The 15,711-nt window shown below is 59.9% G+C and overlaps 2 protein-coding genes across 2 annotated transcripts; one reads left to right on the plus strand and one right to left on the minus strand.

Annotated features, from left to right (window-relative positions):
* Positions 1 to 3,430: 3,430 nt before the first annotated feature.
* ZBTB39 (zinc finger and BTB domain containing 39) lies at positions 3,431 to 5,676 on the plus strand. The gene has a single exon (XM_050914204.1). It carries the CDS (start codon positions 3,470 to 3,472, stop codon positions 5,606 to 5,608), a length of 2,139 nt encoding a protein of 712 aa, XP_050770161.1. The 5' UTR covers positions 3,431 to 3,469; the 3' UTR covers positions 5,609 to 5,676.
* A 6,331-nt stretch (positions 5,677 to 12,007) lies between these two features.
* On the minus strand, positions 12,008 to 14,331 carry GPR182 (G protein-coupled receptor 182). Its single transcript, XM_050914193.1, has one exon. It carries the CDS (start codon positions 14,329 to 14,331, stop codon positions 13,237 to 13,239), a length of 1,095 nt encoding a protein of 364 aa, XP_050770150.1. The 3' UTR covers positions 12,008 to 13,236.
* Between the last annotated feature and the right edge of the window lie 1,380 nt (positions 14,332 to 15,711).

A 15,711-nucleotide genomic window follows, 5' to 3' on the forward strand; every position in this document is an offset into this window, starting at 1 on the left:
GGCCCCCCCGTCTCCCGTGTCGCTGCTTTCCTCGCCCAGCGCTTGGCCCGGTCCCGGGCTCGTCCCGGGCCGCCCCACGGAGGGGGCGCTGGCTCGGGGCGGCCCCGGGGCCCCGCCGCTCCGCCGCTGACCGCCGCCCCCAGGCCCCCCCCGAGGATGAGGAGCCGCCTGGCGCTGGCGGCGCTGCTCGTCCTGGCGCTGCCGCTCGCCCTCGCCCGCCGCCCCCCGCCGCCGCCCCGCCGGGCCCCGCGCCCCCGGCAGAGGTAGGGCCGTCGGGGCGCCGCCGGGGGGGAGCGGCGGGCGGACCCCGGACCTCCCGGGACCCCGCGGGCCCCCCCCCCACCTCGCTCACCCGCTTCGCTTCCCGCAGGGGATGCCCGTCCCGGAGCCGCTGCCCGGAGAGCCCCCGGCAGCCCCGGGGCCGCCTACGCCGCCCTGCTGCAGCTGCTGCGGGAGGAGGACGCCGGTGAGGGCCGGGGGGCGAGGGCAGGGTGGGCTGCGCAGGGTCGGTCCGTCCGGTCCCGCCGGCGCCGCTCACCCGCTTCGGTCTCTTCCAGGTCTCCCCGCGCCCGCGGCTCCGCAGAAGCGTAAGTCCCGTCCGGCCCCGGTCCCGGCCCCGCAGCCGGGCCCCGCGGCGCTGACGGCGGGTCTCTCTGCAGGGGACATGCACGACTTCTTCGTGGGGCTCATGGGGAAGCGGGCGGCGGAGCCCGGGCGGCCGGCGGGGCGGGGGAGCGGCGGCCCGTCCCCCCGGTGCTCCCCGGGGCCCCCCGCGGCCGGCGGGGCCCCGCTGCGGGTGGCGTGAGCCGCGGGCCGAGCCGGCGGGGCTGGACGGGGCGCGCCCCGCGGCCCCCACCCACGGGGGCCGGCCTGGGCCGTGTCCTGTGCCCCGGGACAGAGGCACCGGCACCGGGGGCTGCGCTGCGGCGGCGGTACCGGCTGCGGGGGCGTCCCGGGCGCGCCACCGCCCACGGGCCGCGGAGCCGTCGTGGGACCCGGCGGGGGCGGAGCCGCGCTGCCGTGCTCGCCGCTGTTCGGACCCACGCACGCGTGTCCCTGCACGCGCCCTGCACCTACAGCTGCGCCTGTCCGTACACCCGTGTACATACACCCGTACCTGTACGCATACACCTGTTTATGTATGCCTGTATACGTACACCTGTATACATCCACCGTGCCTGTGCGGGACACGCGCCCGGACCGTCTCTGTGTCTTGGCTGCGCCGCGCTGGGACGCGGCGTGCTCGGCGCTGCACGTCCGGGACAGCCCACGGGGACGAGCCCACGGGGATGGGTCCGCGGGAGCGGGGGGGGGGGGCCGGGGCGGGGGCCCGTGTGCTCTTGGGCTGCAGCGGCCTGTCCCTGCCCCACACCTGCCCCCCCGCAACGGGAGAGGTGCCCGTGTCCGTGTCCGTGTCCGTGTCCGTGTCCGTGTCCGTGTCCGTGTCGTGCCCGGTCCCGGTCCCGGTCCCGGTCCCGTCCCGCCGCGCAGCGCCCCTCCGGGCCGCGGGAGGCGCTGTGGCCCCGCCGCGCGCGCGGGCGGGCGGAAGGCGGCTCCGGCGGCGGCCGGGGCGGACGGAGGGCGGGTCGGCGCCTTTGTGTGAGCCGAGCCGGGATGGTGCGGGGCGCCGGGCGGGTAAGGAGCGCCGCCGGCCCGCAGCCCCGCCGGCCTCTGGCTGCCCCCCCGCGGGGCCCCGCTCGGAGCCCCGGGGGTCCCGCGCCGCCCACCCCCCCCACCCCCCCCCCCCCGTGGTGGGCCCCGCGCCGCCCCCCCCCACGGGCCTCCCGCTGCCCCCGCGGAGCCCCCCGGGGCCTCCCGCTGTCCCCCGTGGCTCCCTCGGGGGCCCCTTCCTGCCCCCCGCCTCCGGGGCTGCCCTCACCGCGTCCCCGTGGGCCCCTCGTTGCCCCCTCCCGTGCGCCCCCCCCCCCCCGCTGTCCCGCGTGGCTCCCCCAGCCCCCGGGGGTCCCTGCCGCCCCCGCGTTGCTCCTTTTTCTCCCGGGGCAGCTTCGGGATTCCCTGTCGCCCCGCAGGGAGGGGAGCCTCTCCTGCCTGCCTGCCTGCCTGCCTGCCTGCCGGCAGCGGGGCCTGCCCGCCCCTCCTCACCCTCCGGGGTCTCCTCCTGCCCCCGCGCCCCCCGGCCTTCCGCTGCCCCCCGGTCGCCCCCCCCACCTTCTCCGTCTCTCTTCCCTCCTGTCCCATCCCCAGGCCGCCCCCCCCAGCCCCCGCAGGGATCCCCACGCTTCAGGAATTGCCCACGTCCAGCTGGTTTCTGAGCTGGTGAGCGTTTCCCCTCCAGAGCCTTCCCTGGCCATCCTCATCGTCGCCCTCCCCAGCTGTGAGTGGTGTTTCCCCGCTGCCTTCTCGGGCAGGGGCCGTCCCTGCCTCCATCCCTCGGTGTCCCGGGGGAGGACGGCCCGTCCTCCACTCCTTTTTGCCTTTCCCTGGAGCTGGGGCAGAAGGCAGCCCAGTCCCCTCCCGTCTCCTGCAAACTCCCACTCTCTCTGCTGGCTTCTGGGGTCGTTGTTCTCTGTCATGGGGAGAAAAAGGCGGGGGATTAGGGATAGAGCTCCCGGGGTAAGTTCGTCGAGTCCCCGGGTGGCCTGAGAGCTGGCTGAGCACTCGTGAGCGGGACGGGGTGACAAAGGCAGTGGGACAAGCTGGAAGAGCGAGCTCAGGTGGGAATTGCCGGTGACATGGGCCAGGTGTCTAGTGCCAGCCTGGGAATACTGCACAAACCGCCCGACTGGGAGCACTGAAAGGTGCTGCAAGTACTGGTGTAGCAGAGGAGAAATCCCAGGGGAACCAGAGAAGCTGGCGTGCAGGGGAGAATCCGAAATGAGATCCCACTAGAAACCAAAAGTTACCGTGTGCGTACAGGAGTAATCTGAAGCAAAGGTATGAAGCGGTGGTGGCTGGAGGAGACCCGGAGGCGAAGCCGACCAGCGTGTAGAGCCTGAATTTCAGCCCTCCAGACAGGAGTGTCATCCTTGGCTCGGGGAGAGGGGGGATGTCTGTGTAACAGGCACTGGTTTGGGCTCGGTTTCAGAACTGAGCGGAGCTGTGAGGCAGAGGGACCCCTGTCTGTGCCCGGATAGAAGCAGGAACTTCAGGCTGTCGCTGGCATAGTAAATGGCTTTTTATTTTGCCTGTTTGTGCCTTTCCCTTTGTGCATCTTTCCCTTCGCTTCCCAAAGAGTCAGTCTTTGAAGTTACAAGATCGGTTTTAGTCAATCTCCATCTAAGCAGCTATGCTGCTGCTTCTCTGTTGCTCGTCAGGAAGGTGGAAAATTTGAGGTGCGACTAGAATGATGTCTCTTTGGTTGTTAAGGTATTAACACTTTTTGCATTTTCCTCTCTCTAGAGCCCCTTGCCCTGCCAGTTTCTGGATGCCAAGCACCTCCTGCTCATGCAGCTGATGAATGCGTGAAGAAGAAGCTGACCAGGAGAGGGACTCTTAAGCAGCTGCTAAGATGGGCATGAGGATCAAGTTGCACAGCACCAATCACCCCAACAACCTGCTGAAGGAACTCAACAAGTGCAGGCTCTCCGAGACCATGTGCGACGTCACCATTTTGGTGGGCACCCGCTCCTTTGCTGCACATAAGGCTGTTCTGGCCTGCGCCGCAGGCTACTTCCAGAACCTCTTTCTGAACACGGGGCTGGATGCTGCTCGGACCTACGTAGTGGATTTCATCACGCCGGCCAACTTCGAGAAGATCCTCAGCTTTGTGTACACCTCGGAGCTCTTCACAGACCTAATCAACGTGGGCGTCATTTACGAGGTGGCAGAGCGGCTGGGCATGGAAGATCTGCTGAAGGCCTGCCATTCAACGTTCCCTGACTTGGAGAGCTCAGCCATCACGAAGCAACCCTCCCTGTCCATGAGCGAAGGCCGGTCAGGTCCTCTGAGCAGCACCTCCTCAGAGCAGAGCCATTCTTTGGGTGAAATCCGGAGCGGCGGGGAACATTTTGGCCCTGAACGGAATTACATCTTGCACGGGGAAGTGGCAGGCAGCTACAAAGAGGACGACAGGAATACTGTGAGTGAAGCCAGCCAGACTCTTCCCCTGATGCATCCGCAGCAGCCTCCCAAGACAGAACAGGAATTGGATCAAGGGCAGTTCGCTCCTGCCGCGAGTATGGCGACCCAGCCCGGCCTGGGCGGTGTGAACATCGTTGTTCAAACCACCACAAGCTCCTGCCAGCAGTATAAGGTCCAGAGCAACGGTGACTACGGCAAGGGCGGCTTCTTTACCGCTGATCCTTCCCTGGATGTCTCCACGGGGAGCAACTCCTGTCCCAGCAACAGTGACCACTCCAAAGAGCAAGGTTTTGGGCAGATGGATGAGCTTCAGCTGGAGGATTTGGGCGAGGACGAACTGCATTTCGAAGATGCCAGTGAAGAGCTGGGCCCATCAGAAGAAGTTATTGAGCTGAGCGACGACAGTGAAGAAGAGCTGGCCTTTGAGAACGACAGCCGGGATAGCAAGGCCATGCCCTGCCAGGTGTGCAAGAAGGTCCTGGAGCCCAACATCCAGCTGATCCGCCAGCACGCGAGAGATCACGTTGATCTGCTCACCGGGAACTGCAAGGTCTGTGAAACCCACTTCCAGGACCGGAACTCCAGGGTCACTCATGTCTTGTCCCACATCGGCATCTTTCTCTTCTCCTGCGACATGTGCGAGACCAAGTTCTTCACCCAGTGGCAGCTGACCCTCCACCGACGAGAAGGGGTCTTTGACAACAACGTCATCGTCCACCCCAGCGACCCGCTGCCGGGGAAGATCACCGTGTTTGGGGGAGGGCCTGGCTCAGAGCTGGCCTGCGCTGCCTGCGGGAAGCCTTTGGCCAAGGATTTCCACACCGTCCGCAACCATATCTTGGACCACGTGAACTTGAAAAGCCAGACGTGCGGCGTGTGTGACCAGAGGCACCTCAGTCTCTGCAGCCTGATGTGGCACACCCTGTCTCACTTGGGGATCTCGGTCTTCTCCTGCTCTGTTTGCGCCAGCAGCTTTGTGGATCGGCACCTCCTGGAGAAGCACTTGGCCGTTCACCAGAACGTGGAGGAGGCTCTTTTCCGGTGCCACTTCTGCGGCCAGAGCTTCAAGCTGGAAGCGGCGTATCGTTACCACGTCAGCCAGCACAAGTGCGGGGGCAGCCTGGACATCCGACCCAGCTTTGGAGACCGTCTCCAGCAGCAGGGCCTGCAGAAGAGGAAGCTGCCGGAGGAGTTCCTGAGCGAAGACTTGGCGCTGCAAAACCAGCCAGGCAACAGCAAGTACAGCTGCAAGGTCTGCGGGAAGAGGTTTGCCCACACCAGTGAATTCAACTACCACCGGAGGATCCACACCGGCGAAAAGCCCTACCAGTGCAAGGTGTGCCACAAGTTCTTCCGCGGCCGCTCCACCATCAAGTGCCACCTGCGGACGCACTCGGGAGCCCTCATGTACCGCTGTACGGTGTGCGGGCATTACAGCTCCACGCTCAACCTCATGAGCAAGCACATAGGCGTGCACAAAGGCAGCCTCCCCCCGGACTTCACCATCGAACAGACTTTCATGTATATCATCCATTCCAAAGACGCGGAGAAAAACACGGACAGCTGATGGGGTGAGGCAGGGCCAGCAAAGGAGCAAATGCTAATTACAGAAGCTGTGGAAAAAATGTCGTTTATTTTATTTAATGGTCAGGCATCATGGATGGAATCCTCCTTTTCTATTTTTTTTTTAATTTTTTTTTTTTGGCCTTGCTAGGGCTTTTTAGATTGGTGGCATTGTACAAATTAACAGCACGTAAGCTACATCACTGTTTCCAAGAAGTCTGTCGTGTTTACTTACCTCTGGTCCTGTTAGAGGCCATCGAGTTCTGTGTTTTTAGCATTTCTCACTAGGTTTTGAATCTAGATTTTTTTTTTTTTTTTTTTAACGTTTTAGCCCACTTGACTAGGCTAACCCTCAGTTTGAGCTTGTCCACAAACTGATGCTGCTAAGATTTTTCACACCTGACCTCAGTAGAGAGGGACGGAGCCAGAGCAGGATGGTGCTGGACTCGAAGAAAAGGAAAAAAAAAAGAATGAAAAAAGGAAAAAAAGACTCGTTCTGGGCATCACTGGAGTTCTGCTGCTATTGCGAGGAGATAAGCAAAGTCTGTGTCACAGAATCAACCTTGAAGTCGTTGCTCCGTTGCAGGGGAGATGAGCGAGCAGCGTGTGAGCGTGCACACACAAATGAGGAGGGATGCCTGGCGGTAAACGAGCAGGAGGGTGATAGTCACTCGCAAGGGCAGTTCCCAGGCAGTGCCGCTGGTCGCCGGGAGCCCTGCCCGAGCAGGGAGCGTGGCTGGTGGTTTCTTTGCCGTGCCCGTGACGCTGCTCGCTCGTGCCCCGAGACCCCGTCTCCGAAGGAGGAGATGAAGGAGTGACACCACCTCTCTGAAGAGCCCGAGCAGTGGGGCAGCTGCGTGGAAGGAAAGAGGCGGATGCGTGAGCAGAGGGAGCTCTTGGAGGAGTTGCTGAACTGGAGAGGGCAGGGGAAGCAGGTTCGTGTTGTGGGGTCGACTGCTCCTTGGGAGATATTTTGTGATGGCATGGTCACGCCTAAGTTCTGCCAGTCTGCAGCTGGCCGTCAAGAGCGTGCCGATGTCTCCTCGGCTCTCCTCTGCGACGGCAGCCATGCACGTTGTGCTTTGCCGGCACGGTGTGTCCCAGGGCTGCCAGTTGCCTAAAGTGCTGGATGCCAGAGAGCGGCATTGCTGTGGCTGCGTGGATCCCAGCAGCACGATGAAGCTGTTGCCTTAACTCCCAGGAAGGTACCTTTGAGAAGGACTCCTCTCTGCTGAAGGGATAGCCCCCTCCCGTGGCTGCCGCCATGGCTCACCGCATCCCGGACGTGTCTCGTGGCAAATGTGTGTTGCAGGATGTTGTTGGTGCGACGTGAGTCCGTTCATCTTTTGTCGAATCGTGCTGCAACTTCAGAAGGTGCCGGCTGGGGGCTGCGGCAGAGCAGCTCCGGGAGCCGGCAGCGACAGCAGCTGGTGTGAACCTCAGCTCAGCCTCTCCTGGACGCGCGTCGGGCGCGGGCTGGGGACCCCTCCTCGGCGCGGTGGGCTCTCCCGGCTGGGCTGGCGAGGTCAGCCCCGTGCCGGCAGTGTTTACACCAAGAAGGGTGGGGTTTGGCTTTTTCCCATGTTATCCTGCTGTGGGGCAGAGGTGGAGAGGAACAAATATTTCCGATGCCGCAGCATGAGTTATGACTGCCCTTAGGTAACTCATTCTACCTCACAAACAGGAAGCGCTCGGGGCTTTCAAGCCACAGTCGTAGTAAATTGGCTCATGCGCTTCTGTAAACATATGCTGTTACAAAACAAAACTAGTGATTTGCAAACCCCGTAAACTCGTCCCGCTTTCCCCTCCTCTCGAAGGGACAACCCGTGGCAGAGGAGTGGCGTGGGCTGGACGCGTGGTTGGTGAGCTAGGAATTCCTGGGGGTCGCTCCCCCCACTCCGCTGTGGCCTTGGGCAAGTCACTTCACCTCTTTGCCTCAGTTTCCTCATCTGTAAAATGAGGGTGTAACACTTGTGGTACCTACCTACCTCCCGGGAGTGCGGTGAAGATTGCTGGCTCGTACCTCCAAAGCGTGTGGGAGATGCAAAGCGCTTAGTGAATATTGATGTTTAGCATCCTAGGGAAATGACAGCCTCCATCCTTTCCTGTTCTGGACCAGTTCCTGGACCTGGCCAGGTCGGTTTACTCCTGTTACAGCCTTCTCCGTTGAAAGCAAACTTCTCTTTAGCCCCGTCCCTGTCGCAGTCCTGTGAAACAAGCTCTGTAGCAATATAAGAAGTGGGGGATGGCTCAGCGCCGCTGTGTCTGTGGAGGGGCTGGGGGAAGCAGCACCGGGGAGTGGGAAGCAGGAATGTGTGTGCTGAGGGGCAGCGGCGCTGTGATGTCCCCTGGGGTTTGCAGAGCACATCTCCCCATCGGCTGGGCATGTCGCTGTCGGGAGCAGGAGGAGTTCGCATCCTGGGGAGAGAGGAGCTGGAACGTGCAGAGGTGTGCAGCTGCTGGAAGCCCCTGCCCTTCAGCTCCATCCATCCTTCGATCCCTGCGGTTTGCCTGTAAAGCTGCGTTTCCACCACGGCAGCTCCAGGTCCAGGTCCAGCCCCAGCCCCGCTGTGATGGGGGAAGAGACAAGAGTCGGTGTCGAGCCATGTCCCCGCCAGCGGTGCTGAGCCCTGGCTGGACCTTAAGACCCTTCCCAGGCAGCTCCTTCGTCCTGAGCTTGTGTCATCCTCGGTCACCCCGTGGACCTGCGGTACCCGAGTCTGACCCCGCTGCACAGAGGTGGGGTGGGAGGAATGGACCTTGCTGAGGAGGAACGAGAGGCCATTGGGAGTTTGTGTCCTTTCCCCAGTCCCTGTAATATTGGCCAAGTTTGGGGCCAGCTGACATCGCCCTGGGGGTGTTAAACTGGACTTGTCCTGATTTTGGCGCCTGGAGCCTGCTTTCAGAGGAGGAGAGGCACCGAAGCGATCGCCAGCCCTGGGGCTGGCCAGGCTGTGCCGTGTCTGCCACTGGAGCTCTGGTTTCCAAACTCCGGTCTCATGGAACCGGTCAGCTGCCAGGCTGTGGTCTGTGATCTCTAGCTGGTCTGAGGAGCCATGCTTGGCTTAGTGTTGTTAAGTTTAAAAAAAAAAATCATTTTGAGAATGCATGGCGCTCTAGGAAAGCATGGGAGTTGATGGCAGCTCACTGGAGGCTCCTCTGAGGAGCTTTATGTGTTACGGGGTTTCTTTTGTTGTCCTGGTGGTGGCAAGATGGGCTGGTAGACAGGAACGGATGCGACCCGCTCTGCTCTGGAGATTGCTGTGAAGGATTGTGAGGAGGGCAGACGAGGCTTGGGAGAGCCGAGTCCTTAAAGCCTCGAGACCCTCCTAAAATGTCCCAGAAGCTGTGATGAGCTTTTGGATGGGCTGGGCTGCTGCCATGCGGTAGCGTCTGCAGCCCCGTATCTAGCTAAGCTGTGAAGCAAAAGCCTTTTGTGCACATAAACCAAAAAGAGAAGCTTTTACACTGAAACACTAATGGGCAAAGCAAGCCCACCCTTCTGGACACAGGGACGAGAAAGCAAAAGCCCACCCCGTTTTCTGCCGGTTGTTTTTGGTTGTGAGGATGGGGAGAGAGCTCGAGTCCCTGGCGTTTCTGTGTCTTGGATTCTTTCCTTTTTTTACGGTGAATCATTCCCACATGAAACATCCCAAGATCAGCAGCGAGTCCCGTCTGCGGAGGGGATGCGGGGATGGGTCTGGACCTGCAGCACTCCCGTGCTGTGCCGGCCTCGCGCCGCTGCTCCTCCTCGGAGGGATTTTCCCAAGAGGGGTCAGAGACCTCAGTGCTCCCTCCCCTGGGAGGGTCCTGGACCTCTCCAAGCCTGCAGCCAGCGTCAGGGCTCTGTCGTCCCTGTCCCCTCGGTGGCATGGCTGTCCCTGAGTCCAGCCAGCCTGGCTGGGAGCTCCAGTGTTCCTCTGGAAAGCTGTGCGGCCCACGAGGGTGGGGTCGGCCAGAGCGATGGGCTCGTCCCGAGTCCCACGCAGGCTGCGTTGCCCCGAGGAGCCGTAGCTCCGACCCGGCTGCGTCGCGGTGGAGGCAGCCGGTGACAGCAGGGGCTCCTGGCCAGCGGCACGGGGCTGTGTGTGTGCCGGGGGTGCAGCCGCACACAGCTCCGCGTCGGAGGCCAAGCGCCGTTTGCAGCATCGGGGGAGCCGGGGCAGAAAGTCCGTGCCTGGATCTGTTCCTGCTCCACCGCTGACTCACGGTGCGGCCTTTGGCAAGCCTGCTCACCTCCTGGCCTCACTTCCCCTCTGTGAACGTGGGGATGACACTTACCTACCTCGCCGGGGGCAGCCGTGAGGTTTAACTCATGTTTGCAAAGTGCTTTGGGATCCTCGGGGTACAAGAGGGGAATGCAGAGGGGAAACGCTTCGCCGTGAGCTGTGCCGGCGGTGTTTGCAGAGAGCGACCGGGTCGCGGGTCCTCGCGGGAAACCCTGACACAAAATCCCCCTCCAAAAGGCAGTGCTTCGAGACTGGTCTTATTCCAATTTCTAAAATGCAAAGTTCAGTTTGATTCTCCCCGTTCTCAAAGGATCCAGGTCTCTTATCAGAATAACTAAGCAGAAGAAAGAAAAAGAGTTGAATTGCTGTCTAACCTTTTTGTTAAGTTAATAGTAGGTACTGACCTCCTGATATTTAAGTGTTTACTATCTATTTGCTGTAAAGTTTTGTATATTTTGTAAACTTTCCCCCCAAATAGTAGATGTCTAAAATCGTTGTACATCGGGTTCTTTTATACTCCATTGTTCAGCACAAAGTGTGGTTTTTATTTAGAATAATAAAATGAAAAATGTTGACCTCTTGTACCTTGCTTCTTTATAAAACTTGTTTCTTTAAATGTGCGGATTGGCATTTCTGTCTTTTAGGAGTGCCTGGGAAAGCACGTGAGCCGTTCCTGGTATCCTGCTCCTGTGCTGTGCTCTGCAGGATTTGTGGCGCGGGTCCAGGCAGCCGGGGCCTCTTCCTCGCCGCCTCCTCCAGCACACGGAGCAGCGCGAGGAGAAGAGACTCGGGCATTTCTGCTGGCTGTTTCTGCAGCAGGTTGGGAGCAGAGCCCACATTAGAAACCGTTTAGGAAATTCTCGGGGTTTGTGTTCCTGGATAAGCCCTTTCTGTGCTGCCAGCACTGTGTTTCACTGAGACCTGGACCTTCGCAGGCTCGGAGCTGTTGGCTGGCAAGCCAGATCAGTGGGCAAACGCTGCTGGGGCTTTCAAGAGCCGCTTTAGCTTTTCTCCAGCAGCGAGGCTTCCTTCTCGGTTTGGGCTTGGGGCGACCTGCCTGCCGGCACTGCCGTCAGCCGGGGCTGCCGGTCTCGGTCGCCGCTGGAGCTGCTCGGGCAGAGCTGCTCTGGGGAGAGCTTACCTGGTGGGACAGGCCACCGTCGCCGAGCCGGTGACCAGCAGTGGGCACTGGAAATTCAAGCTGGGCGGGTGGTCCGGGGGTATATAACCAGTAATTGCTAAAGGAGCCTGTGGCTGGGCCAGTTTGCCCTAAGGGGTGGTGAAGGCTGTAAAGGGAGGCTGAGGGACCCAGCTAAAGGACTTGCTGGGTTTCAAGCCCGGATCGCTGCGTGGGGCTGTATGAGGGTTTATTTGAGGCCACTCTGGCCCGGAGGTCTATGAAGAAAGTTGCAGATAGATTAGGAGAGTTTAAAAAAAAAAAAAGTTTATTAGGTGAAATACCAAATTTTACATGTTTAAGTAACTTGAAATTGAATATATTGTTGTCCTGGTTATGTCATACATCAAGTGTCTTGTCGTTGTGTACTTATCTTCCATTTCTTCATTGAAAATGGCAGGGTATTAGCAAAGGGAAGCCTTAGGGAAGATTCAGGATCAGAGCTGTGGGTCGTGCCAGCATGAAGCTGCCTTTGTGTTCACCGGCCGGTTTTGGGGTTGCTCGGCTTCGCTGTGCGCGTTGTGCCCGGGGGGTCACGGGGCCGAAGGCGGTGAGGTCCCACGTTGGTGCGGATCCCGAAGGACAGCCTCTGCCCCGGAGGGCTTACGGTCTAAGTGGCTCTACACTCACAAGGTGTGGAACTGTGTGTAAGTAACGTAATTAAGGAAGAGGAATTGCCGTGAGTTGCTTCCCTGAACAGAGTACTGTTGTGTCTGAGGGGCCTGGCTTCTTCCCCAGCTGCGGTACAAAGTATTTCTGTGTAAGAGACGGATTTGGCTTTTCCTGTCAACGCTGGTATCCTCTGGTAGTAAGAAGGAACATCGCTGTGCACAAGGAGTCCTGAAGTATTTAGTGATTTACCCTGTCACAGGACCCCTGTAAATAGCAGAGCCGTTCCCAGCCAGTCCCGTGATAACCGAGCGTCCGTGTTAACCCCTGGTCGTGGGCTTCTCCCGCAGCCCGGGACATCCTGCTCCCCACCCACCGCCCTGTGCTGCGAGCATCCTGTCCCTAGATTTGCTTATGCTTTGCTTTTTTAAAAATGCGTTTCTTGAGCAGCTCAAGGCCTTTGGTAGATTTATGGACTCCCTTCCAGTGACTGTCGCTCTTTCACCTTCCCCTGCCGAGGGCTTGACCCGCAGGACGTGACTTAGCAGAATCCGGACAAGGATGAACTTTCTCCGGATGCTCCAGTTTCTTACGCAGCCAAAAGCCCAGCCGGCGCTCCAGCTCCGAGGGTTTCTGCAGGCGTACGTGTTCCCATGGGGTGTGCTTCAGTGTGACTGTGATTGAAAGGGAGCACGCATGAAGAGCTGCCGGAGTCTGCCGATGTTTAGAAACGTGCCCAGCAGCCTTAGAAACCTGCCAGGAGATGCTCTGAAGGAGGCTGGGTTTAATGGGATGGGTCTCCTGCTGCAAAACACAAACTGGGAACCCCACCTCTGCTGCCACCGGTCACATTTGGAAGCAGCCGTGCCCAGTCAAACCCACTTTTAACCATCGCTAATTCACTGCTGGGTTTGCAAAATTGCTCTCAACGAGCTGCTGATCTCGTTGATCTGCTGATCCCCTCATTAAAGCTCAGGTCTGTGTCAAGCTCAGCCCCGCGGGGTTGCGTTGCCTTCATTTCTGTAAAATCAGGCTTTCAGCCACTTGCCGGGCACGGGGAGGAGAGGTTTGTGTTTCAAAGGAATGAATTTCCTCTCTCGGGGTGGCATCGCGGCAGAGGGGTGGCATCCACCGACACCTCTGCAGCGCGCGGTGTATCCAGCGCTTGTGTGTAAGTGACAGTCGGGGGCTGCAGAAAAACTTGTGAAGGGAAAGGATCGTGTGCCCCCAGCCCCGTGGCTCGGGGGGAGTACGGGGGTCGGGTCCCAGGGGCTGGATTTGTGTTCAGACTTCTGAGTAATGCGCTTTATTACTGCAAGTGTTTCTTTTGGAAAACAGGAAATATCCCTTTCTCTTATTCTTTCCTTAGCTAAATAGATCTGATACAGCAGCACATCAGAGGCAAGATGTCTGTAGCTCCCCGCACCGTCTCATTTCATGTTTGGCACACTGCCCTGCCTTCAAAGCACAGGAGGTGGCCAGCCAAGAAGTGTTGTTTACAAGCAAAGTGTCTGCTTATCACCAGGAAAAACAGTCTTACTGACCTCAGTGAGTGCAGGGAGCTGCCCCCTGCCCCGCAACCACTTGCCAGTGATGAGTGGGAGAGTCCGATCCCCCTTAATTGGGAGGGTTGTTGTCCTTTGTGATGACTATGGAGTGCTGCGTGGTGGAGGAGGAATTGTCTGCACCCTTCTGGCTGCCTTGGTCTTTGGGGATGTACTTAACCACAGCGGAGATGAGCTTGCTGCGGAAGTTTTTGCTCAGGAAGTTGTAGAGGATTGGGTTAATCACGCAGTGGAGCAGGGTGAAGCAGTCTATGATGTCGTAGAAGAAGTAGAGGAAGTGGGCGAAGGTGCAGTGGAGGATGATGTGGTTGCCGTCGAGGGTGAGCAGCGTAAGCATGATGTGGAAGGGCAGCCAGCTGATGAGGAACACGACGATATAGGCATAGATGAGCAGACAGTGCTTCCTGCTCTCCGGCTTGGTGCGCTTGATGAACCTGGCCGTCAGGATGTTGAAAACGGTGATGATGGGGAAGGGGATGAGGAACCCAATGGTGGTGGTGGCCAAGCTGACCGCCAGTGCCCACTCATCGTAGGTCTCGAAGGGGGCCATGAAGATGCAGATGGGCTCTCCGGTATTGACCAGCTGCATGTGAGCAACCTCCAGGAATGGGATTGCTGCTGCCAAGACCCAACTGCAGGCGCAGATGATGCGGCGTGCGCGGTGCTGGTGCTTACGCCAGAAGAGGGAGGAACTGGTCAGGGACACGTAGCGATCCACGCTCAGGCAGGTGAGGAAGAAGATGCTGGCGTACATGTTGGCAAAGTAGAAGTAGTGCGTGAAGCGGCAGAGGAAGCTGCCCCAGAGCCAGGTGTAATCCAGCATCACCTCCAGCATCCAGATGGGAAGCGAGAGCAGCACTCCGAGGTCGGCAATGGCCATGTTGATGATGTAGAGGTTGACCAAGCTCTTGTTGCCCCGTGTCTGCCAGTTGACCCAGATGACAAGGAGGTTCTCCACCAAGCCCACCACGAAGATGACCAGGTAAAGGATGAAGAGGATCACCCGCTTGACGTTCTCATCCAGGCTGAACTCGCAGAAGGTGTAGGTGTAGTTCAGGAGGTGGAACAGCTCGGACCAGTTGTGGTAGTCCCCATACTCGTTCAGGAGAGTGTGCGTCTCGGTGGGGGCAGTGGTCACCTCAGACATCCTGGTAGCTGCAAGGAAAGGGAAAGCCACTGAGTTGTGGCTCAGCAGCTGCGCTGAGGCCGGACAGCTTGAAAATACAGAGAAACAGCAGATCTCTCCTGTCAGAGCTCAGTCCTCGCGGGAGGCTCTGAAAGTACCCTTCTGCATTTTTTTTTTAATCCAGTTTTTACTCCTATAATGACTTCCTACCTCAGCCCTCAAAAGATGCTGTATCCGCATCAGACGATAACCTCACGTCCCAGACAAAATGCAAGCCACAAACACCAGCCGCCCGTGCACCCACATGTGCTCCCAGGTGGTGGCTGTCCCCTCTCCCACAGCCTGGTCAGCCGGGGCCAGGGACCGGGGACAGGCAGTGCTGGGGACCAGCGGAGGGGAGGGACGAAGGACAGGTGAGAGCACCCACCAGCCCCGAGGCTTGGCAACATCGGTCACTGCAGAAACAGAGCTGACGACCCGGGAGCACAGCGACCTTCGGGCGGGAGCTCCCCGCGCCGAGGCTCGTGCTGTCCCCCGACACCTCCGGAGCTCAGGTCCTGCTGCCACCGAGCCTGTGGGAATCCCGACCCCAGCTCTGCCGCTCTGCCCTTGCATGCAGCAACCGGCTGTGAGGCGCCTGGGGCGCGGGCAGGCACCCGGGCCATTAAATGTGCCAGCGACCACGTCTGCTCGACTCCACACCAGCAGGAAAGCCCCTGTCCCCCCCCCCGAGCCCTTGGTGTGCGGTCGTCGCCTTATAAACCCAGCCAGCCGCCCTTGCTCTGCCCGTCCTGTGGCTGCATTGCTGGGAGCCACGGGGACTTCCAAGTAGGTGACAAAATTATAAACTTAAAGGAAATGTAGTTGACCTTAACATCCTTTTATTGCCCCAAGAGTGAGAGCTCCAATCCCAGCACAGCTGCATCCGCACGGCGAAGACGCCGTGGACCCCATCCAGCCTCGTGCCGCTGGAAGAGCTCGCAAGACCAGCCGTTCCCCCAGGAAAGCCGGAGGAGCGTGCTGTGCTGCTGGGGCATTTCCACGGCACTCGGAGCCTGGCGAGCCAGGGAGCGCCACAGCCAGGCATCCCCCGCAAGAGCATCAGCCCTGCGGCAAACGGCTGTCACCCACCCGCTCCCGAAACCATGGAGGAGAGGAGAGCCAGCCCCCAGGGCTGGAGCCCCCCCTCCCCGAGGCTCCTCGACCTCCCACCCTTGCCACACTGCAGGTCCTGAGAGAGGCCAGCGGGAGAGGGGACGGATGGATGCGGGCAGGGAGGGAGAGGCGATGGCTCACCTGTGGCAGAGCCGAAGGCTGCGCGGAGGGGCTGCCCAGGGAGCGTGGCGATCCTCTCGGCTCGGCGGCTCGCGTGCCTCTGGGAAAGCAGAGCTGCGGCGGCAG

The sequence above is a fragment of the Gymnogyps californianus genome, unplaced genomic scaffold (assembly GCF_018139145.2).
Source record: "Gymnogyps californianus isolate 813 unplaced genomic scaffold, ASM1813914v2 HiC_scaffold_32, whole genome shotgun sequence".
Classification (NCBI taxonomy): domain Eukaryota; kingdom Metazoa; phylum Chordata; class Aves; order Accipitriformes; family Cathartidae; genus Gymnogyps; species Gymnogyps californianus.